Raw genomic sequence first — 18,132 nt, forward strand, 5'->3', positions numbered from 1 at the left:
AATGCGAGCAGTTGCACAGTGCCAAGCACATAGTAAAATGTGCAGAAATGTTGGCTATTGGTTTTATTGCAGTTTTTATTAATTATCATTTCCTGAGCGCCTACATGTGGGCTACAGAGGGGACCAAAGATCTTTCTCATGGGTTTGGCAGAAATCTTAGTTTCTTTTTCCTTTTCTCTGTCTCTTCCTCTCTAACAAGGAAAAAGAAACATAATGACGTTCTCATGCTGGCCACTGATTGCTGCTGAGTTTCACTTTCCTTTCTTTCAAACACAGATGCCACAGATCTCGGCAGAACCTTCTGTCTCCAAACTGTGGCTGCTGGATCCAGCTAAGACTACATTTAAGCTTCATCCAACTCTTAAAACCAGGTAAGTGATTTTTTTGCCATCTGATGCTTCCTAGCTGTGTGTAAAGAAAATTGCCTGTTTTCCTTTCTTTGAAAATGAATTTCAGAGTGAAATGGCTGCTAATGATCATACTTTTCTCTTTCATTTGTTGTGTTTTTTAATGAAGATTTTAAATACAGGGAATGCTAGAGAGTAAGTTCTATCAGATTCTTAACATGATTTATCTAATTAGAGTAGTTTTTTCCTCCTGAAAAAAACAAAAGCATTACAGATAATGTTGAAGTTACCTGTGAATCTCTCCTATACTCCTTTCTCTTCCCTTCCTTGCCAGAGGGAAATATTATCCAGACTGCGGTATAATTATTGTTGTGCTTGTTTTTGTGCTTTTGCCACATATACCTCTGTATCTGAACATGATCTCTAGTATTGCTTTGTGTTAACAGTTTATATGAATGCTATCATACTAAGTGTATTGTTCTCAACTTGCTTAGTCTTTTGAGCTTTATTAAGGTTGATACAAATAGGCCTAGTTCAGTCACTTCAGTGCTCTTTAGTATTTCATTGTGTGAATATGCCAAAATTTGTATATCCAGGCTTCTAATTTATCCTAAACAAAGCTGCCATGAATATGCTTGCTCCTCAAAATGATATATGTCCATCAAAACAATGTGAATATTACTGAATCTCCATATTTGGGTCAACTTGGTATTGCTGGCCCCTTGTTGGATGTAAACTGCTATCTCATTATTGTTTAATTTACAGCTCTCTTTCTAGAACAGTTGAACATTTTTTTCATGTGTTTATAGTTGATTTGAGTTACCTCATCTGTGAATGTCTTCATATACTTTGACTACTTTTCCATTAGAGACAGTTTTTCCATTAGATGTGAGGTACACACACACACACACACACACACACACACACGCACCGTGGAATATTACTCAGCCATAAAAAGAGATGAGATAAGCCATTTGCAATAGCATGGATAGATCTAGAGGGTATTATGGTACGTGAGATAAGTCAGAAAGAAAAGTGCCATCTGATTTCTCTTATGTGTGGAATCTAGAAAAACAAAACAAATTAATAAAGAGTATGGGTTTATTTCTGTATTTTGCTTTTTCTCTTGGTTTTCTATCGTGTTGTTTCATTTCCTGCTTTGTGTTTCTGATGAATGTGAGTCACTAAATCTAAAAACATTGTGGGGATAGTTTGAAGCTAGAAAAATGTTCGCTTCATCCAGACAAGATTTGTTTTTGCTCCTGCCTTACAACTAGAGGCACAGGCAATCTTCATGTATGTGAACCCACTCAGAGACTGAAATTACCAGGAGATGGAATTAAGTCTGTACATTTTTAGGCCGCCCTTTTTTCTTCCCTGTAGCACTTCAGAATCCTTGCCCACAGCTTGGGAGGAAGATTGCCAACGCACCCTCTTTCTTGCACTGTATTCCCCTAGCTCTGTGAGTCTAACAAAAGTTTTGCCTAACTTCTCAGCATCTCAGGCACCTCTTCTAAAGTTCACAGATGCTCCTCAGGGAAACGTGCTCCCAAAAGCCAAGCTTCCCTCTCCGTCTTCACTTCTTTTCCAAATCTTAGCCAATGACATAGTTTCACTCCTTTGTTATCTCTTCAATGCTTTCAAATATATATATTTACAGTTTAACCTGTGTTCTAGTTTTTGAAAGAATTGAAAGAATTGGCATGACGACTCATGGTCTATCCTGCCACTGTGGGACCTCCATGTCTATTAACTCCTCTCATATTTCAATTTCTTGCTCTGTGAACTGTTTTATGTATAAATTCCCCTTTCCTATCTTCTAATTCATGGGCTGGCAAACCATGACCTGTGTACCACCCACTTGTTTTTGTAAAAAAAAAACCTTGTTGGAACGTAATCATGTCCATTTGTTTACATATCATCTATGTTTTTGCATTACATTGGCAATGTTGAGTTAATTATGGCAGAGATTGTATGTTCCACAAAGCCTGAAATATTTACATCTGTCATTAAGAAAAAGTTAGCTGACCCGTGTTCTAATTTATTAATTTTAATTTTACTTTATTCTTTATTTAGTTGCCCATTTGTCTACTGACTTAAAAAATTTAATGATATTTTAATGATATTTTTTATTTCTAAATTATCTGGGTTTTTTTTTCATATCTACCTACTATTGTTCTATCTCTGTTTTTGTGTGTGTGTGTGTGTGTGTGTGTGTTTGTTTGTTTTTTGTTTTTTTACATTGTAATCCAACCAACATTTTTTTTTTTAATTTTTTTTTCAACGTTTTTATTTATTTTTGGGACAGAGAGAGACAGAGCATGAACGGGGGAGGGGCAGAGAGAGAGAGAGAGACACAGAATCGGAAACAGGCTCCAGGCTCTGAGCCATCAGCCCAGAGCCTGACGCGGGGCTCGAACTCAGGGACCGCGAGATCGTGACCTGGCTGAAGTCGGACGCTTAACCGACTGCGCCACCCAGGCGCCCCCCAACCAACATGTTTTAATTGGGTCAGAGAAAAAAATAACGCACTGGAACTAGAAGAAGCAGAAATCTGTACTTTAAGCCACTGTGGTATACTAACTAGTCTCTCAACCTATTATTGTTTTTCTATCAGATACAGAAAATCATGGCAGTGACAACGAGATTGACATGGAATGAGGAGAAAAGTCTGCAAAAGCTGCTTGGAAACATTTCCTTGAGACTTCTTCATAAGTCTAGTGTCCATGGACATACAACTTTTAGTTTGCTTGATAGGTGCCAGCTTCAGGGATCTACTATAACAATTCTTTACTTTTATGATAAGATTATTGGGGTCTTTATACCTGGGCATTATCCTGCACCAGGTAAAGAGTTTAGAGAGCCAATCCCCTCCTTCTGTTTTTCATTTCAAAGGAATAAAGCTACAGAAATGGCAATTGCAGTTCTAGAGGCAGAAGTGAAAATTGCTTCTGGGCAACTGACATTTTGTTCCTTTGATCAAGAGATGTTCTGTATAGATTCAAGCAAAACCAAACTTTCTATACATCCTTTGTTAAGCTCTGAATTAGGAGTACATATCTCCTCTGACCTCACTTATTTGGAAAATGAAGTCTTTCGAGTTGAAGGTATGTTAAATGAGATAATCCTACATTCTGGTTCTAGTCTTTCTTTGTATTTGTTGGTCATCACTGAGCTACAAGAACAAGGATAAATGAGAGGAACAGTCAGGTTTCATGCCATCAAATTACTGTTTCATAAACTTCAAAATGTAACCTGGGAAGCATAAAGGTTATGATGTATTACCCAGAAGGTGTAGACAGCTTTGAACAGAGTCAGTTGAGGAGTGGAAGTGGAGAGATGGAGATGGAAAGTGAGTGATAGCGGGGGTTTGTTTTGATATATGACCCCTTTTGGGTCAGCTCTAGGACCTCTGGGTATACTTATGTGAGAGTTTGCAGAGTGAGTTAATTATCCTCCCTAGAAGAGGGGTAATTTTCCTTTCTCTCTTCACTAGGTTACCAACACTAACTCCTAACTGGACAGCTCGGCCCTGGTTTATATAAGCAGACTCGCTGCCCCACTGAAAAGGTTGACTTGGCATATTTAGCAAGACAAGTTAAAAACCTTATTATGCTATGTTTATTTCCTACAGGAATTAAGGATGATACAACCTATATGCGCAAGGTAACAAGAGCCTCAAAGTAAGTTAGGTTTTTGGACTATTACTCACTTTATTTGGAACACTTCTATAAATGACATTGGAAATTAAATAATAAAATAAAAAAATATAACTTGGGTGATAAAAATGAATTATAATATTATTTAAATAATATGTTTGAGGCAATTTACAGCAACAGCAAAAATAGAATGACTACCAACTGTGAACCTTTAAAAATCTACCTGACAGCAATTTGACTTTCTTTTTCACTTGAGCTGGCTAGATCCAAAGTTTTCCAGACAGAAATTTCTAGATGACTATTTCAGATAATTCCTTTGAAGCCTTTCCTTGGGAATAAAGTTTTGGGGGAATTTCAGTAAGTTTTAAAAGCAAACCTCCGGGGTGCCTGGGTGGCTCAGTCGGTTAAGCGTCTGACTTCGGCTCAGGTCATGATCTCGCATTTCATGAGTTCAAGCCCCGCGTCGGGCTCTGTGCTGACAGCTCAGAGCCTGGAGCCTGTTTCAGATTCTGTGTCTCCCTCTCTCTGACCCTCTCCCATTCATGCTCTGTCTCTCTCTGTCTCAAAAATAAACATTAAAAAAATTAAAAAAAAATAAAAGCAAACCTCCTTTCCCCAATTTATAAATATCTGTATTGTATATATTTTATTTCTCCTTAATATAATATTATTACTGAAATAACACACATCTTCAGTGTTGCTGATATTTCTCTGACTTGTGTTGTCAAGGCTAATAGTTTAACAGTGATTTGGTTGCTGGTTAAAGTTTAGCTTTATTAAGATATAGATAAATGCATTTTCTTCAAGCACAAAATGTGTAACCATAGACCATTTCACATCAGATGAGAGATGGGCATTAATAGCCAAGTAATACATAAGTAATTACAACATACTTGTAAAAGGAAGGAAAGAAGGTCCAGGAGAATTGTGCTGTTGTTCCTCTGGGGGTGTGGCTGTTTTAAGTTCTGCATGTTATTTCACAGGCAGAGGAATTGGCTTCTAGCAGAGCTCAGAGACTTCAAGCCCAAAGTAGACTTGATTTCAGAAATTTGTATTCTCTTGCTGGGTCCAGTTGGATCTGGAAAGTCTAGTTTTATCAATTCAGTGAAGTCTGTTTTCCAAGGCCGTCCGACTCGCCAAGCCATAGTGGGGTCTGATGACACCAGCATTACTGAACAGGTAAGTTACTCAAAGATTTCCTGAGGGTTTTGTTTTATTGATTACAATTATTAGATTTGTTCATTTCTTTGCCATTCTCTAGGAATGTTAACCTTCTCACCTACAAGCAATTAAATGCTAAATCAAATGTAAAACAGGAGTAAAAGTTGAATCTGAATTGCCTCCATTGAGTTGTGTTTTACTGAGAGGCTTTTCATTTTTATGCACGCGAGAAGCACTTATATTTAGAATGCTTAAACTTGTAGAATACAACCCTAAAATTTAAAAAAAACTTTGTGTAAGTCTTTGTCTGTTATATAAGAAATGTGTTTTTACTTATGTCCCGTATGGTTTTACCTGGATTGAAATTCTTTTCTCTTTTTTTTGTAATAAAATAATGAAACACTTTTCCATTTTACAAAACCATTTTATAAGAAATGATCATGAAAAGCAAGGCAACAGTTCACTTTGGTGAGTCAACCTTCAAAGGGTAAATCTCAGTGCTCCTGTGAACACAATCCTATTTGTAAACAAATAGGAGTACTAATACCATTTTTAAAACTGTTACTCCAAAGACCTACAAATTATTGTGGAAAAACTTTCTCCCATTCTGTGCTTCTCAATGTTATACAATCAAACAAAAAAATTAAGGGGAATGAATAGGACATTTCATAATCAAACTGTATTTTTCCGTGATTGCTACAACCTAATATTGTTATCTTCTGATTGGAAATGTGCTGTGCACCGTCAGTGCAAAATTTTGCATCGGACAGACGTGGCTCACTTTAGTTTTGTGTCACATTTAATAACTGAAAGCATTTTCTATGATTTTCAAGAAACACATTTTATTTCTTGAGGTTGGCTAGATTCTATCTACTTGGCTGGCTTTATCTTGATGTATTTGTCTAGCCTCAAAAGCCACAGCAAGATACGGCAACAGCAGTTCAATACATTAAGCATTGATGGAAATGTTTCTGTTAAATACTGTTGGCAGTAAAGACCTAAATACAAATAATTGGTCTTATTACTCAGGGATTTCAATGTAGATAATAAACAAATAAGTACTATTCACTGTGATAGATGCTGTAGTAGAGGTACTCACCAGGACAGGATTCATCTCCTTCCTTTTCACATTACTTTAAGAGAAGATGTAGATCCTGAAGTCCAAATGAAATGCAAATACTACTATATAAACTGAAGGAATACAGGACAGAATATTTATCAAGGAAACAGAATGTATTTTTAAAATGATTTATTTCTTATTTTGAGAGAGAGAGAGAGGAGAGGAAAGGAGAGAGAGAGAGAGAGAAAGAGAAAGATCTCAAGCAGGCTCTGTGCTGGCAGTGCAGAGCCTGAGGCAGAGCTCAGTCTCACCAACCTTGAGATCATGACCCGAGCCCAAATTAAGAATCAGATGCTTAACTGACTGAGACACACGAGCGTCCCAAGGAAGCAGGAGTTTATTGCTCAGGGACCCTTCTCTTTAAAGAACTCAATTTGTGAAGGAAACAGATTAATGAAAACTATGAATGTGCCTACTGATACTAAAATTACACAATGCACTTTAAGTATGTGACTCTACTGCTTTGTGTAATTCCTTTCAGGTGGAGGCACCAGTAAAGTCCCGTTTACTTAGATCAAAATATCCAGTGGTATTGCTCCTAGGCATTGGACTTATGGACCAATGGGAGCTTTTGACTTCATTACAGATTACTATAGGTCATAGAGGGGTCCTCTGCTTCCTGGTTGGGAATGGGAGAATTGTGATTCAAGTTGTTGTTTGGTATCTCAGAGTTAGCATTTTTCTTTGTGATTCTGCCTAAATCTTCCATAGTTGTGCCTATTTGGAAGTATATTTGACGAATAAAGATTTTTCAGAGTTCCGAGAAATACTCTTGGTATCAGATTGAGTGTGTTTATTAAGGAAAGACGATTTGTTAAAGCAGAGCTTCCCAAGGTGAGGTTTGTAGACCCCTGAGTGTCCCTGAGAGAATTTTATGGGGTCTGTGAGTTTAACATTATTTTCATAATAATACCAAGATGGTTTTGCTTTTTGTAGGGTATGGACATTTGAACTTATCATACAAATGTAGTATTATTTGTTGCCTGGCACCTTTGCACAAATCAAGTAATGGCACCAAACACTGTTAGTAATCATTGTATTCCTTTCTACCACTCAGCTTGCAGGAAAAACAAACAAAATGCTTTCACTTAAGAATGTAACTGATGAATAAGTAACATGGATTTTATTTAAACTCAGCTTTTGAGAACACATTATTTTAATATTTTGTGTGATGAAATGGGAAGTACATATAAAGGGTTTCTAAGGCATGCCAAAATGTGGTGGTTGCTGAGCAAAGACACTGGTGCAATTGAGTTGTGAGCTGAACTTTTCTCAGGTAACATCATTTTTAATTGAGAAGACAATTGGCAGCCTTGCTTATTCATACGTAGCTATTCAGTAGAAATTCATGGAAAATGCACTAACTGAGCATATCACTTCAAGAAAAACAACCAACCAACGATGTTTGTTGCCAATGGTAACATTTGAGTTTTAAAGAAAATTAGAACTTTGAGCAGCTTGTATCCACCATTTTGAGCTTCATAACTTCTTAAGACTTAAAGACTTATCTGGTAAGATTAGCGGTGCTAGTAAAAAGTATGGTGTTTTAATATTGTCCAGGGAAATGTGCCAATATTTGGAAGATCTAGGTAAGCCAGTGAACCCATATTTTCAAATAAACAAATGCATTGGGTTACTAAGCCATGCATGGATACAAAGTGTATTCAAAGTGCAGGATAGATCAATGAATTTAATGTAACTGAGTATGAAAATATCACAGATTCCACATTTAGCTAACCTTTGAGAGCTAACCTTTGAGAAATGATCACTTGTTGAGCTTTGATGCATTATTAATGAGGAATATCCGCAATTTTCTGAAAGCTGTTAAATTAAATACTCTCTCCTTTTCTTACTACATATATACACGTGAGACTAGGTTTTCTTCATATACTTCAACCAAAATGATCTATCACAAAAGACTGAATTCAGAGGCAGGTATGAGAATCCTGCTATCTTCTATTAATCCAGATACTAAAGAGCATTGTAAAAAGTAAATTGATCCTGCTGTTTTTAATATTTTTTTGGAAAGTAATTTTTTTGTAAAAATGTTATTTGGGTTAACATGCAATAAATTCATAATTGTATTTTAAAATGATTTAAGAAATATTTAAAATTATGTCAGTTTCAGTTTCTACTATGTTAAATGTCAGCAGATATGATCTACATAAATAAAAATCTCTTTGAGATTCTCAGTAATTTTTAAGAGTGTCAGGTGATCCTGAGACTAAAATGTTTGAGGACCACAGTGTTAGATATTAACCACCCTGTGTTCTTCCTATTGTCATGTCTTGAATGCTTGTTGAAGAACGAATTTTTACATTTGATATACTTTGTTTTATAGTATAGGATTTATTCCGTTAAAGATGGGAAAGATGGCAAATATCTGCCATTTATGTTGTGTGACTCCATGGGGTTACATGAGGAAGAGGGAGTAGGATTGTGTGTGGATGATATACCCCACATCTTAAAAGGCTGTGTGCCAGACAGGTATGAGGTAAGAATTCTCCAATCTCGAAAACCTTTCAAATCATTTCCATCAATGCTCTTTGTTAAATTTTTACCCTATAAGGCAATTTCAACTGTTATAAGGTATTTTCAACATCAACCAACACTACTCTACTTTTAAATGAATAAATATTCATATAAGTAAAGTAGAAGAACTTATTTTCTATGGCGGGGTGCCTGATTGGTTCAGTTGGTAGAACTTAAGACTCTTGAACTCAGGGTCATGATTTTGAGCCCCACATTGGGCACAAAGATTACTTAAAAAAATAAGGTAATCTCAAAAAAAAAGAAAGAAATACAGTCAAAAGCAGTATTTTACTTATACAAATTTCAGAAAACGTTCAGGAAAAGATTGTTCCTATATCACTCTTTACAATAATGTAAAATAAGTAGAAAAGTAATAGTTTAACCTCATGCACTTTTTTGATCACTTAGACAAAATATTGGAACATTTAACCACTTTTTGTTTAAGTGTGATATTGTTATACTATAAGTACTTACGTTTCACCACTTAAATGCTACCTAAATACCTACATCCAAAGGTTGGCTTTGCCACTAATTAGATGTGTACTCATAATGAAGTTACATATATGTCTCTGCAAGTCTTACTTTTTTATGTGTGAAATGTAGGTAATAATAAAGCCCATTTTGTAGAGTGCCTGCAAAGATAAATGAGAGAATGTACTTTAAATGCTCAAAAAGTCAACCATTATTATCACCTTTCTTTTAGGCATTGGGTGTGATACAATCAGCCTCAATTTCTAAACGTGACTTCTGTTGCCGCTCAGTTGTGCTTGATTGGAAACCTTAACTATGGACTCATATATTAAAAAAAACATTATTAAAAACCTATTTTGTTACAGATGCTATGCTAATTGAAACACAGTTAACTAGGAACGTAATTCTCATCCTCACAATTTACGGAGACATAAGATATAAGGAGGTGGAACAGAGCAGAGAGATTGGAGAACTTGTGAGCCTACTAACACCTTTGTTTTTCACAACAGAGAGGCAATCTACTCAGTTCAGCATTGAAACATATAGTTAAAAAATAATGAACCTGTGCTCGCTTCGGCAGCACATATACTAAAATTGGAACGATACAGAGAAGATTAGCATGGCCCCTGCGCAAGGATGACACGCAAATTTGTGAAGCGTTCCGTATTTTTTTGTTGTATGGAAACCAGTTTGATAATAAATTTCATATATTGAAAAAAGTTACTAGAAAAGCACAGAGGGAAATAAAGTTATTTGATATTATTCGAAAAAAAAAATAATGAACCTAGCCTTGTACTGTAGTTTTAAATCTATTTTCTTAATCCTAGAAAGATTATCATTCTTGGTATGAAGATGGTAACTTGGAATTTGGGATTTTTCTTCTGTTTCTCTTTAGTTTCTTTTTCTTCTGTAAAATTAAAGAAATTATGTTATTTTATTTTTTTTTAATTTATTTTTTTAGTAATCTCTACACCCAACATGGGTCTCGAACTCATGACCCTGAGATCAAGTTGTGTGCTCTTTTTTTGTTTTTTTTTTTAATGTTTATTTAGTTTTGAGAGAGAGAGAGACAGAGCTCGAGCTGGGGAGGGGCAGAGAGAGAGAGAGAGACGAAGACACAGAATCTGAAGCAGACTCCAGCTCTGAGCTGTCAGCACAGAGCCTGACGTGGGGCTCGAACTCATGAGCTGTGAGATCATGACCTGAGCTGAAGTCAGATGCTGAACTGACTAAGCCACACAGGCACCCCTAATTTCATGCTCTTCTGACTGAGCTGAACAAGCACTCCTATAGTATTTTATTTTATTTTATTTTATTTTATTTTATTTTGAATGTTTATTTTATTTCTGAGAGAGTGTGTGAGCAGGGGAGTGGCAGAGACAGGGAGACAGAGGATCTGAAGCGGGTTTGGTGTTGACAGCAGAGAGCCTGATGTGGGGGTCGAACTCACAAACTTGCAAGATCATGACCTGAGCTGAAGTCTGAGGCTTAATGGACTGAGCCACCCAGGTGCCCCCTATGGCATTTTATTTTAAATGGCATTTCCCATCCCCCCTCCGTTTTTCTCCTCTATTCATTAGTCCATTTAAGTATGCAAAATGTTTAAAGTCTTAAATGATGTGTAACCAATGTCAATGGTCATTTTTTTTTTCTGGAGACTGGGATTTGAAGTTAGCTTTTTAAAAATATATTTATTTATTTATTTTGAGAGAGAGCGTGTGTGCGTGAGCACTCGTGCACACAGGAGTAGGGAAGGAGCAGAGGGAGAAGGAGAGAGAGAGAGAATCCCAAGCAGGCCCCATCCTGTCAGTGTGGAGCCCAACTGTGGGGCTCCACCTAAAAGACCATGAGATTATGACCTGAGCTGAAATCAAGAGTGGAACACTCACCTAGCTGAGTGACCCAGGAGCCTCTGAAGTTAACTTTTTAAAGAAACATTGTTTGCATTTTTCTGAAATAGTTCCATTATGGATAATGTAAAGTATGGATACTTATAATTTTTGCCAAAACAATGAAGTGGTTTTTCTATACGAAAGATATAACATTACACTCATAGTGGAGAGGAAGTATGGAAGGGGGATTACTAATTAACCTGGGGAAAAAGTGGCTAGGGGGAGGAAAGTTTTGGGTTGGAGGTTAGTGGTAGTCGCATTTCAAGCATGGATGTGTTTCAATGAAGTCAGCAAAGACTTTCTAAATGTTACCTTATGTTTCTATAACAGTTTAGCCCCCATAAATCAATTACGCCAGACCATCCTATGTTCATCGCCTCACCGTCACTGAAGGACAAGATTCACTGTGTGGCCTATGTCTTAGATATCAACTCTATCAGTTCTATCACCTCTAAGGAGGTGGCAAAGTTCAAAGAAGTTCAAAAAGAGGTCTTAAACTGTGGTGAGTCTCATTGTCCTTATTAAAAGAAACTTGTATTTTGAGGGGCACTTGGGTGGCTCACTTGGGTAAGTGTTCGACTTCCGCTCAGGTCATGATCTTGCAGTTTGTATGTTTGAGCCCCAAGTCAGGCTCTGTGCTGACAGCTCAGAGCCTGGAGCTTGCTTTAAATTCTGTCTCCCTCTGCCCCTTCCCCACTCGTGCTCTGTCTCTCTCTGTCTCTCAAAAATAAATTAAAACATTAAAAAAAATTAAAACACCTTTTATTTTGAAATAATTATAGATTCACAGGAAATTGCAACAAGCATACAGAGAGGTCCTATGGACGCTTTACCGAATTTCCTGAGTCCTAGATTGGTTACTGGCAACAGCAGACAGAGATCATTTACATATTTTTTTGTCACGTGTGATTTTCCAGTGGCTTGATAGGCAAGTCACCTCCTCATATTACTTGACCTGACCAGGAAGATCAAAACCAGAAAATTGCCACTGTTATGTGTGTGTGTGTGTGTGTGTGTGTGTAGCCCTGTGTTGTTTTATCACATTTGTAGATTTAAAAGTAGTTAAGTGAGTCACCCTCATTTATGGTCTGGGTGCTTTTCAGTCTGTTGCTTTCTCACTGGATGTCAGGGCGACTGGGTTTGTGTGGGGCCCTTTAAGATTGGGATCTGTGTTGTTTATAATTCTGTGATTCCCCTGGTCTTAATCCCCATTGTTTTTCAAGACCAGACATTTTGTCTTTCTGGTGTCAGCCCCCAGCATTGGGGTGCCTGATGTGGGGCACAGTCCCTTCATTCCCTTGAGAAAGAGTTTGTATTTTTTTTGGATCCCACCTAATTGTGAGGTCACTGCATCTGGAGTGGGATCCTGGGCAGTGTCTCTGCCTCTCATACCCTTCTGGATGCACTACTTTTGTGTTTTTTTGTTGTGGACATGCTAGTCTTCTAGTTCTTAGGTCCTTTTCAGAGGACAGTGATTCCATACGTAGCTGTAAATTTGTTGTGTCCATAGGCAGAAATGAGGTCAGGGTCTTCCTATGTTGCCATCTTTAACTCATCCTCCATGGGAATTTTAGAATTACCTTGTCTATTTCTACAAAAAATCTTGCTTGTAATTACATTACATTAACCACATGTATAATTACATTAACCACATGTATAACATTAACCACATGTATAAATTTTGGGGAGAATTGACATCTTTACTCTGCTGAGTCTTCCAATCCATGAACATAATATGTCTCTCCATTTATTGAGATCTTTGATTTCTTTCACAAGTTATCCACAGTTTTTAACATTCAAGTCCTGCACGTGGTTTATTAAATTTATACCTACGTATTTAATTTTTTAAAAATGATATCATATTTGAATTTTGGCTGCCAGATGCTTATTCCTGGTACATCAATTTACAATAGAATTTTGTATGTCAATCTTGTTTCTTGTGACCTTGCTGAACTCACTTATTAGTTCTACAAAAGTTTTTTTTTTTTTCCTTGGGATTTTCATACCATCTTAAATAGGGATAATATTGTTTTTAATCTGTATGCCTTTTATTTCCATTTCTTGTCATATTTTTCTGGCTAGAAGTTCCAGTACTGTGTTGAATATCAGTGGTGAGAGCACATACCCTTGTGGTGTTTTGATCTTATGGGGAAAGTATTCAGTGTTTCACCATTATGATGTTAGCCATATATATATATATATATATATATATATATATATATACACATATATATATGTATATATATATATATTTTTTTACAGTTGTGCTTTGTCAATTTGAGGAGGTTCTTTATTCCCAGTTTTCTGAGTTTTTTTTCCTTCTTGTCCTGAATGGATGTTGAATTTGATCAAATAATTTTTCTCCATAGATTGATATAATCATGAAAAAATTTTCCTCTTTATCTTCTTAATATGATGGGTTACATTGATTTTTGAATCTTGAGCCAGTCTTGTCTCCTTAGAATAAATCCCATGTATTATGAAACATATTTTTTTCATATATTGCCAAATCCTATTTGATAATATTTTATTAAAAATTAGTGAAGGATATTGATTCGTATTTTTTTTTCCTGATGCTTTGTCAGGTTTTGGTGTCAGGGTAACACTGGCTTCATAAAATGAGTTGGGAAGTGTTCCTCTTCCATTTTCTTGAAAGGATTGTGAAGAATTGGTGTTAATTTCTCTTTAAATGTTTGGTAGAGTTTTCCATTGAAATCATCTGAGTCTGGAGATTTCTTTTTCAGGGGTTTTTAAAAAACCAAAAATTTGGGGCGCCTGGGTGGCGCAGTCGGTTAAGCGTCCGACTTCAGCCAGGTCACGATCTCGCGGTCCGTGAGTTCGAGCCCCGCGTCGGGCTCTGTGCTGATGGCTCAGAGCCTGGAGCCTGTTTCCGATTCTGTGTCTCCCTCTCTCTCTGCCCCTCCCCCGTTCATGCTCTGTCTCTCTCTGTCCCAAAAATAAATAAAAGTTGAAAAAAAAATTTTAAAAAACCAAAAATTTAATTTTAAAATAGTTATCAAGCTATTAATCTATGTCATATTAGGTGAGTTGGGATAGTTTGTAGACTTTAGTTCATTTCATTCCATCTAAGTTGTCAAATTTATGTGGAAAGAATTGTTCATAGCATTTCCTTATTATTCATTTTACATCTGTAGGGTCTGTAGGGATATCTCTGTGACCTTCCTGATATTGGTGATTTGTGTCTTTTCTTTTGTTTTTCTTTGTCACTATTTCTAAAGGTTTGTCAATTTTATTGTTCTTTTCAAGGAACCATGTTTTTGTTTCATTTATGTTTTAAATTGTTTTTCTGTTTTTAGTTTGTTCTTTGATTTCTGCTCCTTAGGGTTTCTTTCATCTTCTTGATTTGGATATAATTAGCTTTCTTTTTTCTGGTTTTTAGAGGGGAGGGACCCCTTCCCTTCCCTTCCCTTCCCTTCCCTTCCCTTCCCTTCCTTCCTTCCCTTCCCTCCTTTTCCCTTTTGTTCCTTTCTTTCCCTTTCTTTTCACCGGTTCCAATTAGCATTCCTTAGTTGTGCACTTCTCCAGCAGCCAATATAGGCTATTTGAAGTAAAAAGAAAGCCTAGAGAACTCACCACCATATTTTTTGTTGGATCCTGTGGTCCTTAGCCAATTTCTGTTATTTTGTTATTCTCTCCACATTTCAATGTTTGTGTTTGATTTATAAATAATGTCTAGTGTTTCTAGTTGTATTTAGAAGGAAGAATAGGGAAAAGTATATTGGCTCCATTTGGTCCAGAAGTGGAAGTCCTTTCACTGAATTTCAGGAAAAAAAAAGACCCAAATAAACACAACCAGAAATGAGATATTACAACTGATACCACAGTAACACAAATTATCATAAGAGACTACAATGAACAATTATACACAAACAAAATTAGAAGAAATGGATAAATTCCTAGAAGCATACAACCTTCTGTTGTATCCTTCATGAATCATGAAGAAATAGAAAATCTTGACAGACCAAATATGAGGAAGGATATTGAATCAGTAATCAAAAAACTCCCAACAGACAAAAGTCTAGAAACAGATGGCATCACTGGTGGATTCTACTGAACATTCAAGTAAGAATTAATAGCAATCCTTCTCAAACTATTACAAAAAGTAGAAGAGGAGGGAACTCTTTCAAACTCATTTTAGAAGATCAGCATTACCCTGATATCAAAACCAGTCAAGAACACCACAAGAAAAGAATATTACAGGCTAATATTCCTAATAAGCAGAAACATAAAAATCTTCAACAAAATATTAGGAAACTGAATTCAATGATAGATTAAAAGAATCATATACAATAAACAAGTGGGATTAATTCCAGAGATGTAAGGATGATTCAACATTCACATATCAATCAATGTGATACACTACATTAACAAAATTATGGATAAAATCATATCAATAGATGCAGAAAAATCATTTGACAAGCTCAACATCCACTTATGATAAAAACTCTCAACACAGTGGGTAGAGAGGGAATATCTATATCATATATATGACTCATATATATGATTCATGTAAGGGGAAAATACTAAAAGCTCTTGTAAAGAACCTCAGGGACATTCTTGAATGGCACTTGGAAATCTTAGTTTTATAATATTTTTTCCTGGGGAAGCAGGTGTTAGTAAAGAGGCTTTTGATTCGGTTAACTGCCGATTGGGAGAGGGCAAGAAGTCCTTAGTAGAACTGTGAAATCAGTGTGCTTTGTTTTTACAAATACTCTCACACAATCTTCACTTTCTGGGGTCTTTTTTGGTCTTCAATATCCAGCAACCACCCTGCCCCCCACCCCACCTTACCACTTTAAAACACACTATTTGGAATGGTAGATGATTGCAACATAGTGTGAATTCAGTTGCATTTAGAAATTATATCTCACGTTGGAAGAAAAGATCATTTCTCCTATTAGAAGAACTTCAGGTTCCAAATTGACATTTACTGGGGACATTTCATTCTCTAAATCTTCACCCCACAGAGAGTTGCTTTCACACATACTGAATTGCCTTGTTGACACATTACTGTTTATGATACAAAATCACTGATTTATCTCTTTAATATAGGTACAGCACTTGTGGTCTTGCTTACTAAAATTGATAAGTGCAGTGAAATTCTTCAAGACAACTTTTTAAACATGAATAATTCTGTGACGTCCCAAAGCCAGGTAAAGAATATATTTCTAACCAGGCATTATTGTAATAGTGTTATATTGTGTGTGTGTGTGTGGGGGGGGGGATGTATGGGTGTGTGAGTGTGTGTGTGTGTGTGTTCACACTACAAATGTGAACAGGCAAATGAAGAAGTGGATCAATTGCCTGATTAATTCAAGTTTATGTCCTACTTTAAAATAATAATTATCTGCATTATAATTATATTCAGAAGATAATTCATCAAGCTATTGCTTTTTCAGTTTCTTTCTTGAATTATATTTGAATTTAGTCCTTTTTCAGATATGAGTTATGCTTATTAATTTTTCCACAGATAATAAAAGTCAGCAAGATGCTAGATATTCCTATTTATAATATCTTTATGGTTGAAAATTATGCATCAGAGTTGGAGCTGGACCCTTTAAAGGACACTCTGATCCTGTTTGTCCTGAGGCAGATGTTACGGATAGTGGATGACATTTTAGAGGATTTGCCTTTGAAACAGGTAATCTGGCCCCTTTTCCACTCTTGTCATAAAGCATTGGTATTTTTTGAAAATCCCTGAGTTCTACCTTATTGGACGGCTGGTGCCCACTTGCTTGCTCTAGACCTGACAACCACGTTAGGATATGTGCTTTGTTTCTATTCTTTTCCTTTTGTTTTCAGGTAAAATTGTAGGAGTGTTCAACTCTACATGTGACATCAGTTGCTTTGATTCTGATACTTGGCCCAAACCTGGATTGACATGCCCTGGTTAGAGTCAGTCTCTGCTGACAGCCTCTTTATGACTTCTGCTTTCACTTCTAGGACCTCAAGCTGAAAGGCCAATCCTGAGCACTGGTGGGCCAAGATATGCCCCACTGCAGACCACCCTCTGGATTCCTGCACTATTTATGATTTTAATTTCTGTGACACCTTTTAAACCTCCCCAGCAAAATTAACTGTCTCCTTATGTATTTGTCTATAGCTCTGTATTTAAAGCTCTATGTGAGTACTAATACATTGAAAAATAGTTTAAACATGATTACATGGATGTCTAGTTCCCTAAATAGATTGTGAGTTCTTCAAGAAGCAGGGTTTGGATTTTACGCACGTTTGTATGACAGAGTTTAGCACAGTGCCTGACAGGGAGTAAGCATGTTTGCCATTATGCATCCCTCCCAACTTCCCCAGAGTGATAACATGTACTTAAATTTTTCCTCCTTACAGGGAGGAAGGCTGGAAGAAAATGAAATACCAGAGACAAGAAATGGACATGAAGGAGGGAGAATGTTTCATTTATCTCTGGATGAAGATATGAATTTAAGGGAATTAAAAAAAGCAAATATTTCTTTTTTTTAAATTTTTTTTTATTTTAACGTTTTATTTACTTTTGAGACAGAGAGAGACAGAGCATGAACGGGGGAGGCGCAGAGGGAGAGGGAGACACAGAATCGGAAACAGGCTCCAGGCTCCGAGCCATCAGCCCAGAGCCTGACGCGGGGCTCGAACTCACGGACCCCGAGATCGTGACCTGAACTGAAGTCGGACGCTTAACTGACTGCGCCACCCAGGCGCCCCAAAAAAGCAAATATTTCTTAAGGACTTACGTGCTATTTCTGTGAAAAACAAACAAACAAAAACAAAGCTTGTTCCTTTAATGAACTCATGCCTGATTTTCATTAATTGAATTCCAAACCATCCTAGCCATGTCTCCCAAGTAGAGTGATCAAATGAGGCTACTTACTAGTGCAAGGCAATAAGAAGGTTGTCTTTAAAAATTTTTTTATGTTTATTTATTTTTGAGAGACAGA

At 36.5% G+C, this 18,132-nt stretch overlaps 1 protein-coding gene and 1 non-coding gene across 3 annotated transcripts; both read left to right on the forward strand.

Annotated features, from left to right (window-relative positions):
• Positions 1 to 212: 212 nt before the first annotated feature.
• Positions 213 to 17,681, forward strand: IFI44L (interferon induced protein 44 like). 2 transcript variants are annotated; one of them, XM_006934865.4, is made up of 9 exons: positions 213 to 371; positions 2,965 to 3,454; positions 3,982 to 4,030; positions 4,990 to 5,185; positions 8,629 to 8,781; positions 11,513 to 11,684; positions 16,256 to 16,356; positions 16,674 to 16,844; positions 17,549 to 17,681. In XM_006934865.4, the coding sequence occupies exons 2-9, from the start codon at positions 2,977 to 2,979 to the stop codon at positions 17,678 to 17,680; spliced, it is 1,452 nt and encodes a 483-aa protein (XP_006934927.2). In that variant the 5' UTR covers positions 213 to 371; positions 2,965 to 2,976; the 3' UTR covers position 17,681. The 2 variants fall into 2 exon arrangements, with proteins under 2 accessions (XP_006934927.2, XP_044891998.1); XM_045036063.1 differs by lacking the exons at positions 213 to 371; positions 2,965 to 3,454; positions 3,982 to 4,030; positions 4,990 to 5,185 and adding an exon at positions 6,505 to 8,222.
• LOC111562017 lies at positions 9,855 to 9,961 on the forward strand. The gene has a single exon (XR_002745078.1). It is a non-coding gene; the product is annotated as a U6 spliceosomal RNA (small nuclear RNA).
• Positions 17,682 to 18,132: the final 451 nt, after the last annotated feature.

Source organism: Felis catus, chromosome C1 (genome assembly GCF_018350175.1).
Source record: "Felis catus isolate Fca126 chromosome C1, F.catus_Fca126_mat1.0, whole genome shotgun sequence".
In the NCBI taxonomy this organism is placed as follows: domain Eukaryota; kingdom Metazoa; phylum Chordata; class Mammalia; order Carnivora; family Felidae; genus Felis; species Felis catus.